The 22587-nt window shown below is 35.6% G+C and overlaps 1 protein-coding gene across 4 annotated transcripts in view; it reads right to left on the bottom strand.

Moving 5' to 3' along the window:
• Window positions 1–22587, bottom strand: part of GABRA2 (gamma-aminobutyric acid type A receptor subunit alpha2) — a 58128-nt gene that overhangs the window by 3184 nt on the left and 32357 nt on the right. For all 4 annotated transcript variants that reach the window (XM_083833219.1, XM_083833222.1, XM_083833220.1 and 1 more), the window contains exons 5-8: window positions 15579–15799; window positions 12805–12887; window positions 9816–9959; window positions 8659–8811 (exon numbers count right to left, since the gene is read on the bottom strand). In XM_083833219.1, coding sequence (XP_083689345.1) covers window positions 8659–8811; window positions 9816–9959; window positions 12805–12887; window positions 15579–15799 — 601 coding nt within the window. The remainder of the gene's footprint in view (window positions 1–8658; window positions 8812–9815; window positions 9960–12804; window positions 12888–15578; window positions 15800–22587) is intronic.

The following is a 22587-nucleotide window of genomic DNA, read 5'->3' as shown; positions in this document are numbered from 1 at the left end:
TCAGATTATTATATAATATATACATCACATGTATATGACCTGTCAGAAAATAAGACTTGATAATCCAAGAAGGCTGTTCTTTACTGTGGCAGTTATTAAAAGCATTTTACAGTGCTTAATGAAAACTAAGAAGCCAGAAATTATAATACAAAAAAAAAAAAATAAAAGGAAGAAAGAAAGAGAATATTTTTCTGAATCAGTTTTAGCAAGTAGAAACCCACAGATAGACATGCAATCTCCATTCCTTAAGCAAATCAGTTCTTACAGCCCAGGCTCAATTACACTTAGACAAACTAAACTATTCCTTTTGTGGCACCCGCTAAATATGTCTCCAGAATGAAAAGCAATACAAAGTGATATACTTATCATAGATCAGCAAACCTACATTCCATTGACAGGCAAAGGAGCTTCTACAGCAGAAATATTAGTAACAGCAGATCATAGCTTCAGTGAGTACAAACTCATAAAATTGTTGTAATAGGATTCCCAAGATAGAGAAAAGTTGCTCTCTCTAAATCAGATCCTCCACTGTTAGCAATCTGTTACCTAGGTTCTGCATGATCAACCTAGCTCTTTTTTTTTTCTTTTCTACTACAAGAGAAGCATTTTTAACCACTGTGGGAAATGGAAAAGAACTGGCAATTACACCTACTCAGTCCTCTTCAGACTTTGCAATTTCCATTCCTTCTATAAAGAATCATCCTGCGGTACACAGGATGACGGAGCGAACCTAAGTGGACTCAGCCTCAGTGCTGAAATGGTGAAATGTTTCCAAAGGCCATGCTTCCAAATGGAAAACAAGGCACAGAAGCATCCTACTGATTTATGCAGTGTCCACACACCTAAGCAAACATAATTCACTAATTGCTCTTTTTCAGCCTCCATATATGAAAGAAGTAGATTTAATCTGGAATCAGCTGTTACATTGTTATGATCTAAAAACCTATACAATGACAAGGAAGCAGCTATAACACTGTATTGTATAAAAACGTGTAGACGAAGTAGTTCTGAAAAACTTATCATCTTCTTACACTTACGTAATATATGGCTCAATTGTTTCCCATACCTCAGAGGAAAATGCAGTCTATCTTACATTTAAAATTATCACATGCAAATTTTAACACAGGTACTGAGACGCTCATAAATCAATTTAATTACACAGAAGTATCAGTGAAGTGATTGTTTCTCAGAGATAAGGTGAACTTATCCATACAGTTGCTAAGGTACTGTTCTAAGTCCTGCCTTTTAGAATAAACTAAGCTTCTTGATGTTCCATTGGCTTCTTTAGAAACCTAATTTAAGATTAACTGCTCACCTTTTCTACTCTCAATTAAAACACCATGAATTTACATCTTGTGTCTTGCTACCAGTTGACAATTTCTCTAAAAATTTTAGCAAGCCATGCTACTTTGTCACTCAAATGCTAATCAAACAGCACATTGTCAGACAGTTGCCAATGTATCTTTCATGTATTCCTTCATTCTATAAATTCAATGATGGTCAAGCTATTGCATTAATTTAACCTGAACTGAGCAGAAAAAAATGGACAGAAAATTTAGTCTGTGATGCCTGTCAGCTTAGGAATCTCCAGCATTTTTGCATTTCCCGTTATTTTTTTCAAAAGAGATTATTTTGCATACTATAGTTAATTTCAAAAATCAATATTGTCAAGTCATCTTTAAGAAAAAGAAGTGAATGGAAAAAACTTGCCTCATTGTGACGGCTTAACCTGAGAAGACTGAAAAATTATTAATATAGAGGAATATGGTCAACTTGTTGTAAAATAAAATCCATTTATTTCACAGAGATTAATTTAAAACCCCACAAAACCCATACACTGACCAGATAAAAAAAAAAATCCCCACTGCATTATCTAATTCATAACACCAATGAACTAAAATCGTAATATATCAGTAAATAAACTGTGCTCTTACAATAAGAGCTAGTCAAAATATTAGAGGAAAACAGTCTTCTACCCTAAATCATACACTACTCTGAACAGCCTAAATAATTTCACAGTTTATGTAAAGACTGCATGTTATCTCACTATGGTGAAGAAACACCACAGTTTATATACAGGTCAAGAAGTATATTCTACAGCTCAGCATCCAGCAGATGTGGCACTGAATGGGTGTCAGAAAGACAAGGACAACATTATGTTGTAAGCAGCAACAAGCAGTCATCAGTTTGTCTTTAAAAAGTGTCCAGAAAAGAAACCTTTAATAGATCCTTTTGATAATATTTCATTTCTCTGAAGAGGACCAAGCATTTTATACTTGACGGTAAATATACCACAACATGATTACAACTTTTCTTCTCAACAATGTGTATGCCTGTAAAAGATTAATATCTTCTAGCACTATGGGTTTATCCATTCAGGATGAGATTAGAACTATTTGATTGCCTAGGATTTATGGTGCAGCTTTTGAAACTTCATCTGCTCACTGAAGACATGATATCCATCTACTGGGCTGTAAAATTCAACACCTTTCACTGGCACTAAATTTACATATATGAAAAACACCATCTCTGCCATATTTTGATGCCAGGATACGTGGATACCATTCAAGATGTGTTTAAAGGTAGACAGACACCTTTCAGCAATGTCTCGTACTCAACAGTACAGAGCACAGCCACACAACAGCTGAAGAATGAAACTGAAAAACTGAAAACATGTAACTAAAAACATATAATGGAATTAAGGGAGCTGGTACATGCATACTGAAGTTAAAGTCCGTCGTGATGACTAGGTTTATGCCCATGTTTGTGTGCAAAAGTTAGCCTATTCCTTCAGAGGGACAAGTTCTTTCATATCCTAATGTTATGTCCTGTGTATCAACTGATTTTTCTAATTTTAACAGATTTAGTAGTCTAAATCACATCCTAACCTTATTGTGTTTGAATGTGGACATCTCCTTTGAAAATGAAAGCAATAGGCCTAACTAATTACCAAAGGACATTTCTGTAACAAAAGAAATACTTCAGCTTTGCAAACAAATTGTATGAAATCCTATAGTTGTATATATAGTTCTATAATATGCTGCTCTTTCCACAACTTTTATCTTTTCATCACAACACTTTGCAAAGATATACACAACTGTTGAAGAACATATCACAGAAGGATTAAGAAATGAATTATTTTTTATTAAGGAGATAATTCCATTGTTCTACTATTCCATTTTTTTTAACAGTAATTGTAAATGTTGATAGGTAATTAAATCACTCAATCTGGTACAAAAACTGAATAGATTAATAAACATGAATATAGAAGAAAGTAAAGATTCTTGTCCTTTTACAGAAACACAGATTACTGCTTAATCTTAGTACTCCAAGTGTAACAGTCCAAAGGCCTAAACAAAAGTAGATAACCTCTGGAGGTAGTGTAATTTTAAAGCATTATGTCATTTGGCTACACACCATACTGTGTAAATATATATATATTTTATATATATATATATATATATACTACTTCAGAATACAATACAAACAGAGTGTATGTTGATTCTGCCTAGACACAGGCTGGCAAATCTGAATGACCATCAAGAGAAAGATTGCAGAAAATAGCTCAAGTGCCCTGTCTACCCTTCCTACTAAAGGAACAACTCAAAAGGCCAGAAGCCTTTTTAATTAGCATGAAAGGACAAGAATCACAGCATTATCTATTTACAGAGAGGTTGCATTCAGCCAGTGGGTTAAGCTATGTATACACATATAGTAAAGCTGGTGCACGTTATTTCACTGTATCAATACCGAGCAATGGAACAGAGATCTCCAACAGGCCAAGCCCATTCCCAAAGCTGAATGGCAAGTGCTATGTGCCCCAGCTTCCATACTGCTGTCATGTGACTACACTGTCATTGGCACATGGGCTAGAGTTTTGGCACAGCAACGAGCTGGGAAGACATTAGTTTGTTGGCAGCCGGCTCAGCCCCTAACCAATTGGTACAGTTTAGCAGGTGTGCTTGCCCACTGCGTACCACTAGAATACTATGTTTACAGTTAACAAAAATCCCTAATTAAGAAATTATAGCATGCAGGTTCAGAATTGTGGGATAACTCTAAGGGTACAAAAGGAAGTGCAGCCTATGAAAGAAATAAATAGACAGATGAGATTTATTTTTTTCCAACAAAATAGGAAAAAGAAACTTTGTACATACAGAATTGTTCAAAACTTAGGGTCTACCTCATTCAATTCCGATATATAAACAACCAGAGAAGAACTCTGAATTCATCTTAGGATCCCATTTCTGTACATGCAGAATTAAAAATAAATAAAAAACTGCCTATTTAAGGTCTAAATGGCTTTTTGTTTCAAAATATACATCAAGGTTCAGAAAAGATAAACCAAGAACAAAAAAAGCACAGGGAAATGAATGGAGCTTAAGAATAAACTGATCATAGAGTTCTTAATTTAAAATTCTGTATCTTGGACAATGTATTAAAAAAATAATACAACTATTATATTTGTTCTTGCCCACTCAGAGATCAAGAAATATAAATCTAATTGCATCTGTTCTAACATTCTCAGTTGTACTGTGTGTGATTTAAAACACATAGATAAATGTGGAACTAAGAAAACTAATTTCTGATTTTTGTCACCTGCATCTAATGTTGCTATTCAAATACATGTGATGCTTCTAAATGTAATGACTCATTAAAAAGGAAGTGAGAATTCAATAACCTGCATAAGATTAGGTTTGCTAATATTGTTGATACTACATGCGTAACAATAAAAATATTACTAAATGAAACGGATCATAATCTTGCACTAAATTAAGGTATTATGAAGCAGGCTTATTCCCTTCTGTTAAAAAGGCAGTCAAATACTTTTCAAATTTATCTGCTAGAGAAAACACATTCAACACTTATTTAATTAACAGTGATAAAATTTTCTTCTTCCAATAATTTAAAGCAAAGTTGAAACAACATAACATTAGGATATAATTCATTTGGGATAGCTTAGGTCAACAATATTAAATAGATGCCATAAAGGAAAGGGATTAAGGACCTCAACAACAAAAGAAGCCTCATTATACCAAGCCCTTAATGTTAACCTACAACTTGAAAGTACATTGCAAGAGAATAGAAAAGAGAAAGAAAAAGTAACTTCTTGCAAACATGAAATACCAAATGCTAAGTGGTGCTTTGAATAACTGGGAGTTATGTTTCTTTGAAAGAACAGTACTCAAGCAGTTAATCCTTTCCAGGACTTGGTAACTCTTAAGAAGATACTTGAAATAAATCTCACCAATTCTGAAAAACACTTTATCAAAACTAATGCTTTCTACTTAATCCTATTTTTAATATTGTTATATTTACTAAACAATGCAGAGATGGGTATCTAGCAAGTGACCACTCCATATAAAAGATAAGTATGTAGATTCAGTTTACGTGACAAGGGTTTAGTAGCAGGGGGCCTGCAGGGGTTGCCTCTGTGAGCAGAGCCCAGCAGCTGCCCCAGGTCAGATCGGAGCCAGCTCCAAAAGGGACCCGCTGCTGGCCAGAGCTGAGCCAGGGAACGACACTGTTTGGGCCTCTGGGAGACCAGACTGAAGAAAAGGAAAAAAAAAAACTGCTGTGCAACAGCAGCTGGGAGAGCAAGGAATGAGAAAATGTCAGAGAAACAGCCCTGCAGACATCAAGGTCACCACAGAAGGAGGTGCACCAGGCATGGAGCAAAAGTTCCCCTGCAGCTTGTGGAGAGGCCCCTGGTGGAGCAGGCTGTCCCCCTGCAGCCCATGGGTCCCACACGGAGCAGATCTCCACGCTGCAGCCCATGGAGGAGCCCCCCGTGGAGCAGGTGGAGGTGGCCTGGAGGAGGCTGCGGCCCATGGAGAGCCCCCGCAGGAGCAGGCCCCGGGCCGGAGCTGCAGCCCGTGGTGAGGAGCCCACGCAGGAGCAGGGGGTCTGGGGGGGAGCTGCCACCCATGGGGGACCTGTGCTGGAGCAGTTTGCTCCTGATGGATGGACCCCATGGTACGGATCCATATCTGGAGCAGTTCTTGAAGAGCTGCTGCCTGTGGGCAGCCCACGCAGGATCAGTTCAGGAAGGACGGCATCCTGTGGGAAGGACCCCACGTGGAGCAGGGGAAGAGAGTGACTGTGAAGGAGCAGCAGAGACAAAGCGTTAGGGACTGCCCACAGTCCCCCTTTGTCATTCCGCATTCCCCTGTGCCACTTGGGGGGAGGAGACAGAAGAGGGTTGATAGGGAGGAAGGTATTTTCAGTTTGCTTTTAGTTTCTCTTTGTGCTAGTCTGCTCATGATAGGCAACAAATTATATTAATCTCCTTATGCTGTGTTTGTTTTGCCCATGACAATAATTGTTGAGTGATCTCCCTGTCCTTATCTCAACCCTTGAGCCCTTTCCATCATATTTTCTCTCTCTTTTCCTTTGAGGAGGGGAAGTGAGAGTGGCTATGGTGGAGTTCATCAGCCCGGTGGGGTAAAACCACCACAGTATGATCAATACAAGCTGTCTTGCAAGTGATTATATTTCATTCTGGAAGTAGTTTATTTTATTACCTTAGCTATGATATGGGTTTCCTGTATCACTAGGTAGAGTCTACCTGAAAGCACCACCCAAACAAAGGAGACAGTGAGTACACCTGTGCAGCTCTGTCAAGATTAATTCAGTAAAAGCCAGAAGACTCTAAGAAGCAATAGATGAACTTTGTTATAAAAATGTGGATAACCTCACATTGTTATAACATATTTAGGCAGGAGACAAGAGGGTAATAGAAATCCCAGTGACAACTGCTGCCAGTATCTATGGAGAAAGATTGGGAGATTTGCCTTGGGCTACATGATTAGAGCAACCATCGGCAGCTTATGCTGACAATCTCATCTAGAGTGTAAAAAAATTTTTAGAAAACAGCTTCTGCGACAACATCCAACCCTGTGCAGAAGGCTAAGCATGTGGTGCAACTTCTGCATGATGGGTCTAGGCTGCTCCATCAGGCAGAGCCCAGACACATCAAAAACTCACAGCAAGTGTCCTGGGTTCATGGTGCCGGGCCAAGCTGGCCTGGAGGGGATGAAGCCCTGACTGGTGCCTGAGGTGCGTGTGTGCGTGGCAGTAAGAAAATACTAGAATATAAATTGATATTTGCTCCCTATACCTATCGTGCTTAGTAAATGTAATTCAGATTTTATGTTACTGGACGGTGTGGTTCTGTTCTTGCAGGCACCTTACCCAGTTTCTTCAAGACATCCTCACACAGGAAAAATGATCACATATCACATTATTCACTAATAAATACTGTTCATTATCTAGATTATGCTAAAGCCCCAGCAGAGTAAAGCAGCAGGCTGCTATGCAAATATTACTTCTTTCCCCGGAACATAAATTAAATAAAAAATAAATGAAGAACAAGAAAAGAGGTTTGCAGGAAGGACATAAGATTCCAGGAAAATTATCCTAGTGCCTTGTTATTGGTGATAAAGTAACAGTTAATTGTTGGAAGAGAAGATGGCAGATTTTTTGGACGAACCAGCTACAGTGTCCTAAGCATATAGGACGGGGTACAGAAAAGGGCAACAACGGAGATAATAGTAAGATTTGACAGTATACTTGCAAGCCTAGAAAACAAGAAGGTGCAGGAAAAATGCATTTAGAGATGCATTTTGATAAGCAGAAATGGACAAGTTGATGGAAGAATTTGAAGAAAGAAAAAATATTGTATCTGCCTTTTAAATGCCTAGGAAAACATAGAATTCTGGTTCCACTAAAACCACTGACCCATTTCATCTGACTTCAGTAAGGCTCACATTCAAACCTACAATTTTGATGATACTTTGTGTGGCATTTTCTCCACCAGGAGAGACTTTGAGTGCTTTGTTGTGCATCACTTAATACGCATTTAAGTTTGGCCTATTTTTTGAAGAGTGCATGGTGTTTACTGATGACTAACAATATGATCTTATGCAGCATTTTTGATGGCTGATTCCATACAGACATTAATTGATTTTTTGTTGTGCTAGTCTCTTTTTCTTTAAAATCAAACAAATTAAAATAGCTCTAAGTTGTATACATATAAGATATTGTTTTGCTTTAATAAAAAAGAGAACAAAACATTCATGTAAGACAAGAACCATCATCCTGCGCTGCTGAAGCTGTTCACTACTTTACAGTACATTCCAATTTAATAAGTGAGAAAGATTCGCCCAGACCCCCAGAAAACAGTTTCTTTTAAAGAACTGCAGTTTGCAAAGTTTAACACATTCAAATAATTCAAGTCTTTAATTTGTTTAATTTACAAACTTATTTAGAAATGTTCTTAACTATTATTATTAACTATATATTATGTTCTTAACCAAAATACTTGGGTAATGTGATAACAGCGTAAGAAAGACATTTCAGAAAACATTGGAATTTAATTTTTAAATGGAAACATTATCATCATCTTCCATCCTGTGAATTTTTTTTTCTGTTTAAAAGAGTCAAGGATATAAGGACAGTTTTCACATGTTCTAATTTCAAAAAGCTTCAGGATTCTCTGTAGTTCTGTAAGCTGCTGTTGAAACCTGTTTGAACTAGAAATAGTATCACATTCTACAAATAAACTTGAACAAAAAAGGCCTTTACCAAGCAGACTTCTGAAATGGTTTCTAACAGCTTTAGCTGTTGCAAACAACACATGCTACTTGGTATACTCACCAAAGACTGTCCTGGCAGGTACAGATTCTCTGTTAAGCCAGAATGACACTTGGGAGAGAATGACAGTCATGATACAGGGGAGGTAAGTCTGAATGACAAAATAACCAATTTTTCTCTTCAAGTGAAAATGAGCCGTCATTACTGTATATTCACCTAAGGTGCCACAAACAAACAAATACAATGAAAAAAAGGGTTATTATCCTAAGAAAGTCCACGTCTCTGGTAAAAGAAAGTTTGTTATATTTATGTGAACCAAATGCACTGGACTTAAATTGCACAAAATTTACTTTGTAATACGATATATAAAAATGTTTTTAACTTTGGGTACAACTACATCTTACTTCCACTGATATCCAGGAAAGATCAGTGTTCAAGAACTTACGGGAACTGTTGTATGCCCTGAGGAGAACTTCAGTCCTGCAGGCTTCTGCACAAAAGCAACCCTCTGCATTCACACAAAGAATCATAGAGCCATAGAATAGTTTAGATTGGAAGAGACCTTAAAGATCATCTAGTTCCAATCTTTTTGCCACGGGCAGGGATGCCACGTGCTAGATTAAATTGTTCAGGCCCCATCCAACCTGGCCTTGAACATCTTCAGGGATGGGGCATCCACAACTTCTCTGGGCAACCTGTTCCAGTGCCTCACCACCCTCTGATGGTAGGCACGCTAAGAACACACTAAGTCTACAATCAGAAGACAATCATGGTGGTCCATCACAGCCTGGCACATGTAGGAACACAATTTAGAACCAGGTAGAATAATCCAGTGTTTAATACTAAAAGAATGATGAAAGGAAAAAAATGGTTGAAACCAGCATATTTTACCATCTAGTAGACTAAAATTGTCATATACCATCTGAAATTAAACAATTATCTGAAGCTTGCATTAAAAACATCAGGATTCAAGATTGAGCTCCATTTAGTATAAAAAAATCACTGGGGAGTTTGCTTCTAATATCATTTACTACTTATTAACTTACAGAGAATCAGCAGAAGGGATGTGCTGCTATGAGCTCTATGTACCATACATAAATAAGCTCTGGCTGATATCTCACTTTTTTTTTTTTTTTGAGTAGCCTTCTACCACCATCAGCAATGCCTATGTTCTATTTAGCCAAGTGAGTGCTTTTTTCCTCAAATATTTTTTTACTAACCTGTACTGGATTTAACTGTCTCTTTTCCAATTGTTTGGCCTAAAAGATCATACTGATTCAATCTTGAACCATCTGGTGCCACCTGTACTGAATCTGAAGCATTGTAAGTCCAAATATATGTCACTTCTGAAGTTGTGTATGCATCTGTGGGAAATAAGATATAATATTTTGTCAGTAATTTAAACCAAACAGCTTCCATCAAAATTCATCAAATTAGAAAAACTACTTAGTCACATTTCAAAAATAAACCCCCAAACCTAAAAAGCTAAAAAAAAAAATAATTATATTGTATGATATATAATATAATATGGTAAAAATATATATATATACACATTTTACTGCTAACTGAAATTCATACCTAAATATGGCAAGACGGATCCTCTGACAATGCCCTTCAAAGATTTTAGGAGCTCTGTGCATTGGTCTGTGTATCCTCTTAAATTTCACTCCCTGTCATTACATCTATTTGTGGGACATACTGACAGTAAGCAGGCTGCTTCAATACTCTGTCATTGCATTCATGAGAAAACATGTATTTAGCTTAAGGTATGTCAAAATAAACTAAAATGGAAGCAAATCAACACCGAATTATAGAAAGCACTAATGCCCCTCCAGAAGCAAAAAAGAAAAAAAAAAAAAAAACCAAAAACCTGAACATGTCCTGCAAGTTTTTCCAGTCTAATACCCTACTAGCTAAATGCAGTATGAAGGAAAAGGGTAAACCACTGATGGAAGAAATTGTGTGTTCATTTTGATTAGCTGAGACAAGTACATTTTAAATCTTATCCATATCTGTACTGAAGTGAAAAAGAAAAGCAATATTTCTGCTGGGCTGCAAACATTTTCACTTGAGAAATCTCTGGAGGCCCTGAAAGAAGCTTCTTCATGCAACTAGCCATAAATTGTATGACTAAAAAAATACAGCAGGTTGATAGCTTGCAGAAATTTTTAACACTTTGCTTCAAACTATTCAGATTCCCACAAGAAGACCTCTACTTTAATGAAAATCAGTACTTTTGCCAATTGCCAATTTACCCCTTATCCTCTCCACTGTTAGTTAGACTTTTTGATGAGGATGAAGAAAGGCAATTTATTAAACTACAGCTTCTCCAGTGCATTCAGCTTGGCTCTTCTCTTGAGTATGACAAAGAAACTGAGACAATCTTGCAGGCTGATGATCCTCCTAGCAAAGTAAGATTAGCAGAATGTGGAGAGCTGTGACAAATATCTACCACTGGCAGACTTGCCTCAGCTAAACCAAAATCCTCAGGATTCTGGCTTATTTTCAAGACTATTTATCATTCAAATTCTATCCCAGAATAAAAGCTGAAAAATGTATTGTAGCCTAGAAATAAGTTCTAGATAAAGAAATAGAAATGAGTGAGAAGCTATTCAAAATGAACGGAAATAAGTCTTTTTTGTGTGCCAACTGGCTGTAGCACAGGTGACTTCACTGAGAAAAGAAAGACAGCATTTCTAACATCAAGTTGCTCACAGTTTGAATTCTACTGTTTTATAGAAATGCAGAAACCATGGGCAGAATACAAAGAACAAATTAGTAACCAAAAAAAAAAAAAAAAAAAAGGGAAAAAAACAGTCACAAGAAGTCCAGTATACCTCATCAGAAGGGTTTCCAACATAGAAATGAAGATCAGGTCATGCTATGAAGTCTTTGCTTGGCCTGAGTATCAGTTTCATTATTATGTTTGTGGGTTTGTTTTTGTTTTTTCTAAGTTTTTTTGAGGCTACATATGAGTCTCTTTCTCCCCCATACCTTATAAATCAAGCGTATCTTGCTGTGCATACACATACATATATATATATATATATAAACATTATTAGTCAGTAGCTGGTTTGGGCTAAGATCTCTGGTGTTATGTAGTTATGTTTCATTATGTAACACAAATTTAATATAATATTTAGGGGAAAAAAGGTTTCATGACAAAAATATCATTAATTCTAACCATATTTTATCTCTACAGGTAAGAATTCCCTTTAGTGTGGCAGCATAATCAGAAATACAGACTTGGTTTAATTTGCTCCTATTTTCACCACCAACCCCACCAACCTCTAGGGAAAGGGGATACATTTGGGTTATGGAAAGACTGTGCACAGTTCTCTGACAGTGTTCGTATGGTGAATTATGTTAGTGGCAGCCCATCATCTCTTTTGCAACCTGTGCTGGCTACAGTTAATAGAACAGACAGAAATTATTGGTATTAGAATTAAACAGACAGAATTTGTTGGTATTAGCTAGTTTCCTAAAAAACAAACAACAACAACAACAACACACCATGCCATTTCCAGGGCACAGCAGAGAATGTAGGCTACAGCGAAATTAAAAAATAGAAAACTCTTCAATGTATGAAATCCAAGAAATACATATATAATGAAATTCTAATTCACAAGGAAGAAAAAGAGACTGCTATATAGGTGAATGAGGCTATACTGCTTTGAAAATAATACCAGTGAGATCAAAGTTCTATCTAACTTATCTAACATGCTGATCTGCTAAGAGCAATTTTTTATCACAAGAAGCCATTTGTTGCCTTCATTGACTAAGAATGTAAAAATAAATATCATTAAAAATAAAGAGAAAATCGGCTTCAATAAAATGAAAACAAACTTTTTTCAAAGCCTTTACTGTGCTCTTCATTAATACAATATGTACATTATACACAGGCTGTGTGCACCCAGGTCTGTACTCATCAGTATGGTTTGCATTCTGGAATAAAAGCAGATCACCGCAGTGATAAAACAGATGCATAGCACTTATTGTTAAATGGTGCCCAGATAGCTTTAAAATACATGAAAAGGCAAAACCCTCAATGGACAAAATTGATTTCCATATGTCAGGTTACAATTTAAAAAAAAAAAAAAAAAAAAAGTAGTCTTGTGCTTTAAACCTCTCTTGTAACTACTTTTTGAAATAAAGTGATGCTTGAGTAATGTTAGAAACCAAAGACTATACTTCTGGTTATATACTCACAGCTGCCAAATTTCAATGGGCATGAATGAGCATCCATAGGGAAGTCCTCCAAGTGCATTGGACATTCAGCTTGGACTGTAAGCCTAAAAGGCAAAAGAGCACTATGCATTTAAGTCAGCAGGACAAGAAAATCAATTCCACAGAAATGAACAGTTAATGCTGATTTAGGAGATGAAACCGAAATGTTATATTAAAGTAATTAAAATTTAAATCAGCTCTTGCTTCCTCCCTTTTATGTATTCCTTTGGAAGGCATTGACTTATCACATCAGAAAACTAAAACAGCTGACCTCAAAACTATGAGGAACAGCCATTTAAATGAAAATATAAATTATGTAAGTGCAGGTTGTTAAGAACAGTCATTTTCTTCTCATAATATTCTGAGGTACATGTGTGATTATATGGCTTTCAAAAGCTCATTACAAAAGCACATAAAATGCAGTTAATTTGTCAAAGGACTGTGCTCCATAGTATTCTGATATTTTTTACAGTTTGAATGGAAGGTGTAGAAAAAAGTTTTGTTTTTGTTTTTGGTTTTTTTTTTCAAAACACTGTTGCCATTCATTGTCTCTGTTACTCTTGATTACTGTTTTTGTTTATTTGTAGGCATGACTATGTGTCAATGCATTCACTTTTGTGCATTTGGTGAAAAATTCCCAGCAGTATCACAGTATAAAATATGTGGAATAAAACAATGAAAAAGTTTGAATGAGTTTTGACATACTTTTCTTTCCCATTATTTGTAACTCCATTAATTAATTAATTAAAGTTCTTTTTCTCCTTTCTATTCTGTAAGTACCCTTTGGGTGAAGATTTTCTCTGGACTTTTTCATTCCTCTTCATCCATCCTCACATATCAGCTACATTTTCCTGTACTTCCAGTGGTTCACAGTCCTTGTATTCCCCACTATATTTTGCCATCCTTACACACAAAAATATTCTATGTTTCTGTTTTCCCATTCCCCAAGAAAGAGCTTCTGAAATCAAGGGGGGAAAGACAGAAAAAAAGTCAGCAAACAGCTGAAGGCACAGAAAAGAAGTCACAATACCATTTTAAATAGAAAGAGATAAAAAAGGTTGCTTAAAATCCATGCAATGAAGGCTGTTTACACATGAATCTCACAGCCTCAGAAACAACATACTTACAAGTCATGAACTAATTAGTTAATTCTAATTGACTTGACCCACTTTATTAAAAAAAATCATAATAGTTTCATAGAATCATAGATCATAGAATTATAGAATGGCTTGTGTTGGAAAGGATCATAAAGATCATCTTAACTCCACCCCCCCTGCCACCCACTGGACTAAGCCCCATTCAGCCTGGCCTTGAACAACTCCTGGGATGAGGCTTCTCTGGGCAACCTGTTCCTATGTGTCACCACACTCTGAGTGAAGAATTTCCTCCTAACATCTAATCTATATCTTCCTTCTTTTAGTTTAAAACCATTCCCCCTTGTCCTATCATTATCTGCCCACGTAGAAAGTCGCTCTCCATCTTTTTTATAAGCCCCCTTCAAGTATTGAAAGGCTGCAAAGAGGTCTCCCTGAAGCCTTCTCTTCTTTTTCTTCATGCTGAAAACCAGCTTCAAACGGTATTTTTTATTGTTTATGATATACAATTAGAAAACCTTTTGGAGGAAGAGAATTTCATTTAGTTTATAGAGAAACAATTAGAAATATTGACTTGAGCCCAATACCATAAATAGGGTTCTCTATTTCCAGCACACTTTTCTGAACCTCTCCAGCTACCATATAATTCAATATGATTAGCAGCCTACAACCTACACGCAGTACTACAAGGGCTTGGGAGCTGTACAGTAAATCAGGCTTAAGGGATGCCAGTAAGGCTGCACGGAAAAGATTGCACAGTATACATTTTTTTACAGCTCACATTTTATATCTTACTTAGGCCAGGGATTTTAAGTCTCCTTTCACAACCAATTCAATTTGTTAAATAAAAGGAAAAGAAATAAATGAAGTCAGGAGTTTCTGGAAATTTGGATAAAATATTTCCAAAAATCTCATATAGATAGCATTATTACAAAATGAGTAATCAAAGAAGAAATCAGTTTTCTGATTCAGAATCAATTTTTATAAAAGCACTGCTTATGCCTACACATACATGATATTTACAATTTTTAAATAAATTATTTTCCAACCAATTTTAATATATTTTACCAGCTAAATGTTCATCTTAGCTTCCAGTCATGCCAGGAAGCAAAACTGAAAACTATAAGTAAAATATTGTATTTATATGTAAATACATAGTTATTGGCAAGTAGGGTATATTTTCCATATAGTTCTTAATAGGAAGAATTTGAGGCTGTATTAACCTCTTTCACTTCCTCTTAACATTCTTGTTGACAGTGATCTCAGTAATAAAGTTATCTAATGGCTCACATGGGCATTTCATACAATGTATGTAGTAACAGGCAGAAGTCATATGCTTGTTTAATCTTTCTAAGATGGAGCTTGTAAACTCTTGCACAGTAATTCCCATCTGAAGGCCTCAAAGTACTTAATGCAGGTTGTCAGTATCTTTTAATATGCTATACAGGTATGAAAATGGAGGAGCACATAGGAAAACTAATCTACTCAAAATCAACCAACAGACTTGTAACAGAATTGGAAACGAAACATACATCTTCCTAGTGTTTTTCTGCTGGGCTACAAATGGAACAAAGGGGAGTTTTCCTGGAATCTTATTTAATTGTTACCTGGAAAAGTCGTATCAAGAAATAGCATGAGTACAGAACAGAAGAAAAGACATACCTCATGGTGTACAAGAGCGTTCCATCATCTTGGATTCGTAGAAGCTTGTTTGGCATTGTCATATTATGAGCCACTGACTTCTTCCCATTGTGAAAAAATGTATCTGGGGTCCAGATTTTGCTGGCCATTAAGTTGTTCAATCTAAGAATGTTCATTGGGCCCTTAAACTTTAATCTCTCATCCTTCCACCTCTGACGGAAGAAAACATCTATTGTGTACTCCTGTAATGGAATAAAGATATGCTTTTTGACACAATGAAAAACGTATCTGCTTTTTGAGGACCAAAACAGAAAAGCTGTGGTTGCAAAATTCCTTTGGTAAGATTGTCAGGGAAAAACAACTATCAAGTGAAATTGTATAATACTGAGAATAATAAACAGGAACTCAAAGTACTATTGGTATGACACTGTCCTTCACAACTGCTAATGTTGTCTGCATATCAAACCCTTCCAGTATTTAGATTTCTGTACCACATACATATAGTATCCGTGACAAAGGTAATTTCAATAAACTTAGTTTTTTACATTAAGAAATAAGAAAAAATCCACAGAAAGATATAGCATTACTCATGTAGCAGATGCACCTGTAGGAGAATAATCCAGCATTTCAATGGCATGGAGAAGGGCTGAGACTGGAAGGAAGAAAACAAGCCTATCCATAAATTGTAAAATATATGCAGGCAGATGGGTATAAGGAAGATTTTTGGAAAAGGAAAAGTAAGGACCTATAGAAGTATAGGTTTTATTAGCAAAAATACTTAGATAAGGAGCAAAGCTGATGAATAACAATGGACCCACACACTGCTGAACTGTCTGCTTTGACGCCTAATCTTGGGAAGGAAGGAGAAAAGTATGCAAGCAAAAAAACCTGATGACCTAGACCAGATGCCTGTGTCACACAGCGCTAGATATTCCATCTGCTATTTTTTGTTGCTTTTCTAAAAAAAAAAAATAAAAATGTGCTGATTAAACATTGATAATGTAAGTTCATTAACTAACTTTAAATTGAAACTGTAAATTGATTAGTGGTTTGTTATTGTCAGCACAACACATAAATTGGAAATCAAAGACCATAAAAACTTTGTTGGAAATAAACTGCATTCTGTGTACCAGCAAATGTTACCTTGGAGCAACTTCAGTTTTGTTGGACAGGTGCAAAATGGGCCCATGATTTCAAAACATGACTGATTTCAAAACATTACAACAGCCTGTACTATTACAATTACTCTGCAAATGATGCAACTTAAGCAACCCGTCTTTGAGTATACTATCTTTGAATGGACAAGTCCTAATAAAATTCTACCAATATAAAATACTCAAGTTATTTCCAGACAGAAGTGATTGGAAGGAACTTAACAGTCCTCATCACTTCTTGCTGTCTCCCTTGTGTGCTGAGCAGACAGCAAGAAGTGATAGCCCGTCTCAGTTCCTTTTCCTCATGGTCTGAATTTTTTGGGTGGTCCTTTTGGGACCCAAGAGTTGGACTCGATGATCCTTGTGGCTCCCATCCAACTTGAGATATTCTATGATTCTATGACTCTATTCTCTGCGAGCCCAGGAGCTCAGAGGGTCTTTTCCAAGATGGAGACAGAAGCTAAGAAGATCTTTATGTGGAATAAAGGAAAGAAAATTCTGTTATCTGAAATCTCATGACAGGGGTAGGGGAGAAAACAGCTGTAATTAAGAACTGTGACAGATGCTGTGAAAGGAGGATCCTTTAGGAATGATATAATGAGGTACTTGTAAACTCACTTGACAAAACACACAAGCCCAGTTTTTAGCTATATCAAGAGACTTTACATTCCATAACACAACTTTGTTATTTTTCTAATTCAAATTATAGTTACTCAAACAAATATTAAACAAAACTGATACTACCATACATTGAAAATTAATTTGTTTGGATTTCTTTAACATCAGTTGTTACTACCTATAATAATAGTTGAGTAAACATATCTGTAAACAGACACTGCTTCATGACTAATAATTTGCCCATTTCTCTGTAACAGACGACATTGCATAGTTCTGCTTTATTTTCTAATTTATATGTTGTTTGCTAACTATCCTCTGACTTAAAATCCCATTTTCAAATTCCAAGTTACCTAACAGTTCACTTATGGACCAGGGAAAGTCACAAAACACATAAAATAATGGAAGACCAAGAGCAGCAAAAACTGCATGCTTGAAGCAACAGGGGGAATATATGAAATTTGGCTGGAAACAGCAGGTAATTCAAGGAAAACAACTGCCCTAGAAGCTTCCTTTTAATATCTGTCTAAGGGACTTCGCCAATAAATCATTGCTATGCATGAGAAGATTGATGTTTGAGGTATACAGAAGTGGAAAGAAGAGCCTGAGGGAGTAAGTCTTTCAAATCCCTCTAAAATTCAAGAGAAATAAGTGATAAGTTCTACAAGTTCCTTTGAAAAATATCTCCTGCACACAAATGATTAGAATGTAAAGTTTTTGTAACGTGTCCATCAAAAAAGAATTTCAAAGGTCCCACTTCTTCACCGTCTTCCATCATATATAAAAAGAATTACTAGAGATATGAGAGAGAAGAAAAAAGCAGACATGAAATGCCACTAAATCAAAACAGCAACACTTAAAAAAAAAAAAAAAAAACACATCTGATGTCTGGACACAGCTTAGGACGCAAAACAAATAGAAGAAAACCTGATCTGCAGACTTGAAAGTTTACACTGATAAATCCCAATTTATCTACAAGTAATTCTGCTCTCTCTATTGGCACACTTCCAACCAAATCGTGCCAGAAAACTTTGTTTGACAGAACATCTGATTTAGAAAACGGAAAGAGGGAGTTACCCAAGGTCTGGTGTGAATGATCATGAATATCACCTCCTTTCATTCACCACAAAGCAATAAAATCCCACATAGGTCTTAACTTTTCTTCTTCTAGACATCAATGCATTTGCAAAGGGAGTATTGGGATCTCAATTTTATACAAAGGGAAACTAAAGCATTGAGATGACCTTAACTTGTTTCAGTCCATTTACAGAATGATTACAAAAAGCAAAGTACAATACTCTTGAATCCCAGTGCTGTATTCACTCATCCATGCTCCCTCCTGAACCAAATCTATTCTACTTATGATCACAAATACCACTATGATGATTACCATGCAACCAAAACAGGAAGCTAATAAAATATTTTGAATCTAATCAGTATGATAAAAAGTCAGCATTTACCCAAAGATTCTACATAAAGGTTATGTAACTATTTCCTATTCCATCTATATATCATTTTGTGGTAAATGTTGTGTAGTGCTTATTTTCCAATCAAAACTAACATTCTCTTAGAAATGCAAATCTGGATTATAGAAAAAAAAAAAAAAGACTCAAATTAATATATATAAAATATATTAAATATTCATTTAATACAATCTGCAGATATTCTCCTATATGAAAAAAGACCACCATGTCTCTGGACAGTACCAAACTCTTGTCCAGTGCTGAGTACACTATCTCCACAAAATCACAGCAGCATACTTCCAGAAGTACAAAGGACTTCTGTGATCTCTTGTAGACAAGCAAATGCTTCCTACTGATTTATGTCTGAAATGGTGCTTTTGTAGCTGGACTCTAATACTGAGCAATTAAACATAATTCAAATATGTATTATACCAGCTTACACATAATTTTAGGGAGAGGATGGGATTCTGTAATAGTACTGTAATAGTACTAAGAAGCACTGAGGCTCTGCTAGTTCACTGGTAAAAAGAATAAAATGGTGAAGGAACTCTTCTCATAATGCACAGTAGTTTTGCACAACAATATGCACAGTAAAAAATATATATATTAGTATCTCTGAGAGAAGCTTTAACTGAGTATAAGCAATCTCTTCTTATATGACAGTCGTCTTTTTATTATTTTTTATGTTCTTTTTGCTAAGGCTAAATTTGTCTGGGAAAAGATCAGACAAAAACAAAATCTACTCCCATCCTCTCAGATAATGGTTTTGGGATTTTGTCAGTGTTCATATCTGTAGTAAAGGTGGAAGTGTTCCAAACATCTCAAAATTGCAAGTGTCCATTAGCAATCTGTATTGTTGTGAAGCAGACTGAACATTTTATTAAATCACCTCCTGAAACACAGCATTTTTTTTAGTGAATAGTTCAGGCCGGAGTTCCTCATTCCCTACTTGAAAGGATTTTTCTGAGTAAATTCTCTAAAATGTCTGGCCTTTTCTTGTCAACCGTTGAAGCTGTCAACTGACACATATATAACCACAAAAGCAAGCTTTAAATACTGTAAAATAAAAGAACAAAAAAAAATAAAAGGTAAATTAAAAAAAAAAAAAAGACGAAGAAGAAAAAGTAAAGGAATTGAAAATAGCACATGTATCTTTTTATTGTTTTTTTAAAGACAGACGAAAATACTGTAGTTAACACATTGGTAATATAAACACAGGACATTCATGGACCTAAATCTTGAATAGCTCATAGGGACTTCATATTAAATTTTACATAACTTGTTGATTTTATTTCTCAAAAAAGCATAATTCATATCTACCTCGAGGCAAGTATGTCTTTTAGTTTAGTTTAAAAACATTAACAACATTATCATGAGACTAGTATTGTTGAATGGCTGATATGTAGCCAAATATCAAAACCACTTCCAAGAAAACAAAGAAGCAGTTTTAGAAAAGCAACTCAAAATTTGCTCAAAGCAAACTCATCTGTTTGGAATCTGAGCATTTTGGATACACCTGAATTTTTGTTATAATTTAATATTTGTGTGTTTGAAGAGTGCAAATGCATAATGTAACTTCTGCAAATTAATTTTCCAAACTTCCTCAGTAAGTATTTAGATCTATCTTTTGAGTGAAAACTGAAATCAGCTTTACAGCAGGAAGAACAAATCTTAGTTTGTTTTCTTGGTCATTTAATTTTCAGTGGGATAGATTTATCCATGGTACAAATGTACACAAGGGCTAACACCCAACAACGTTCTGTACAACCCAATAGTTCTTAGAGTACACAGTTGGATGGTTCTTGTTTTGTCTTGACCTTGGCCTGCCTAGAACATTGGACAAATAATATTTCTAATATGTCAATCATAAATAAATCATAAATATGTCCAAAAAACCTCACTCATCTAACGCTATTAGAACTGAAAGATTTCTGGATGCAATTCACTCTCACAAAATCCCTCAACACTCTAGTCACAAACACTGACTACTCAGGCTCTGTAGAAGTACTGTTAGTACATTAGCTGTGTATCTAACAGTAAAACTCACTGCACAGATTTATAAAGGGAGTTAATTTGTCCTTTCCCAAAATTTATCTTCTGACATGTATAAAACACAGAACATAGAAGAAAATAGCAGACAGACAGATACTCCTTTCAGGTTTTTGAGAGAGGTGAGTCTTATACACTGGTGAATAGAAATCTTGAAAATATTACAAATAAACACCCTCATGGAGCAGGGCTGAGATTTGAACTGCACTGTTGGTTATTTTTTAACAAAATCCTCAACAGCCCTATTAAAATCTTAAACATTCTCTTAACAATCACTACATTTCAAACAAACCTTCATTCATTTTTAAATATATAAATGTCTGCTAGATATTTTTGACTTTTAGTACTATAAAGAAAATGGGGTATATTTCTAGGGAATTGTAGCATGATTTTCCTCTATTTGAAGAATTTATTTCAAGTCTTTTATTTTTGCTTCTTCTGTCAACTTCAGTCATTTTTGTCTAAGCATTTAATCTAAAATAAGTATTTGAAAAAAATCTGGAAAAAAATGTGTTTTACCAGTTTGAATGATAGCGTCTAAGGGAAGAAAATGTCTTCTTATTCATATCAATTTATGAAAAGGTGATTCTCTGAATGGCTCTGTTTCCATAAAAAAATGACTCTCTTTCCATAGATCTGATACAGAATGAACTCTGAGTCTAAAATAAGCACTGAGGAGAGATAAGAGAGGAATGGGAAAGATATAAATTGGGCTTACTTAGAGACTGAACATTATTCACAATACTGTCACTGAAAATACAAACATTTCTCGTTACCCTTTTTTGTTCAGACATGGAGAAAGAGCAACCCTGAAACACAATGGATACCTGGTGCCAGGGACAGGAATCCAAATAGAAAGTACATTGGCAGCTAGTATCAGTGCTTGGGCACAGTCTCTGACAAATGAAACTCTGATATTGATCCACTTGACAGGATACTGCACAGGAAAACAATGCTTCCCAAGAGGATAAAAGGACAGAAATTGTGCAGACCATTATGTGAGGTATCCTCCTTAAAAACTGCCTATGGATTTCCCTGCCAAGGCAATGATCTTGGCCTATAATAAAAGGGAATAGAGCTACCAATTTACTGACTTTTCAGAAATATATCCGTAATAAAAAGACAACCTAGATGCTCCCCAATGTCCTAGAGAACTAATTGTATTTACCATTTCTGTTTGCATTTTAGTCTTAATTTACATTTCTGTAACTGAACTAAAATAAAATCTACAGTAAAATAATTGCTTTACTTTTTTTTTTAATCTTTGGGAAAAAAATCATAATCGAGCATTCCCTTATTCTGTCTGGACCACACATCCCCTCTAGAGCCTCTTCCCAGATATGAAACCATACCTAATAATCAGATTTTGAAGCAGCTAAAACATTAAGTTAAAAAAAAAAAAAACTGAAATACAGAATGGAATTACGAAATCTGAAAAGCAGACACAGAAAAATAAATGTGATCTGGAGTTCAGCCTCTTCTCTGAGGAACAATCCTCAATTGCAGCAAGAGACGTTTTAGCACTCCTTGTGGTCATTTCTGGTTTGACCTTCAGTCTTCATTAAAAATTGTGTACTGGCTATATTTGAAAAATCGGAAATGCGTCTTGAAATTTAATTGCAAATTGACAATATGAAAGGCTGCGTTGCAATGAACTCATAGATGGTCTATGTATAACCATCTATGCAGAGAAATGTTCATGTTTCTCGATGCTAGAATGAAAAACAAGAAGTCTATCAGCAAGAGATT

This window comes from Anser anser (assembly GCF_964211835.1).
Source record: "Anser anser genome assembly, chromosome: 4".
Lineage (NCBI taxonomy): Eukaryota > Metazoa > Chordata > Aves > Anseriformes > Anatidae > Anser > Anser anser.
The sequence above is the reverse complement of the archived record's forward strand: the minus strand, read 5'-3'. Positions and strand labels throughout refer to the sequence as shown.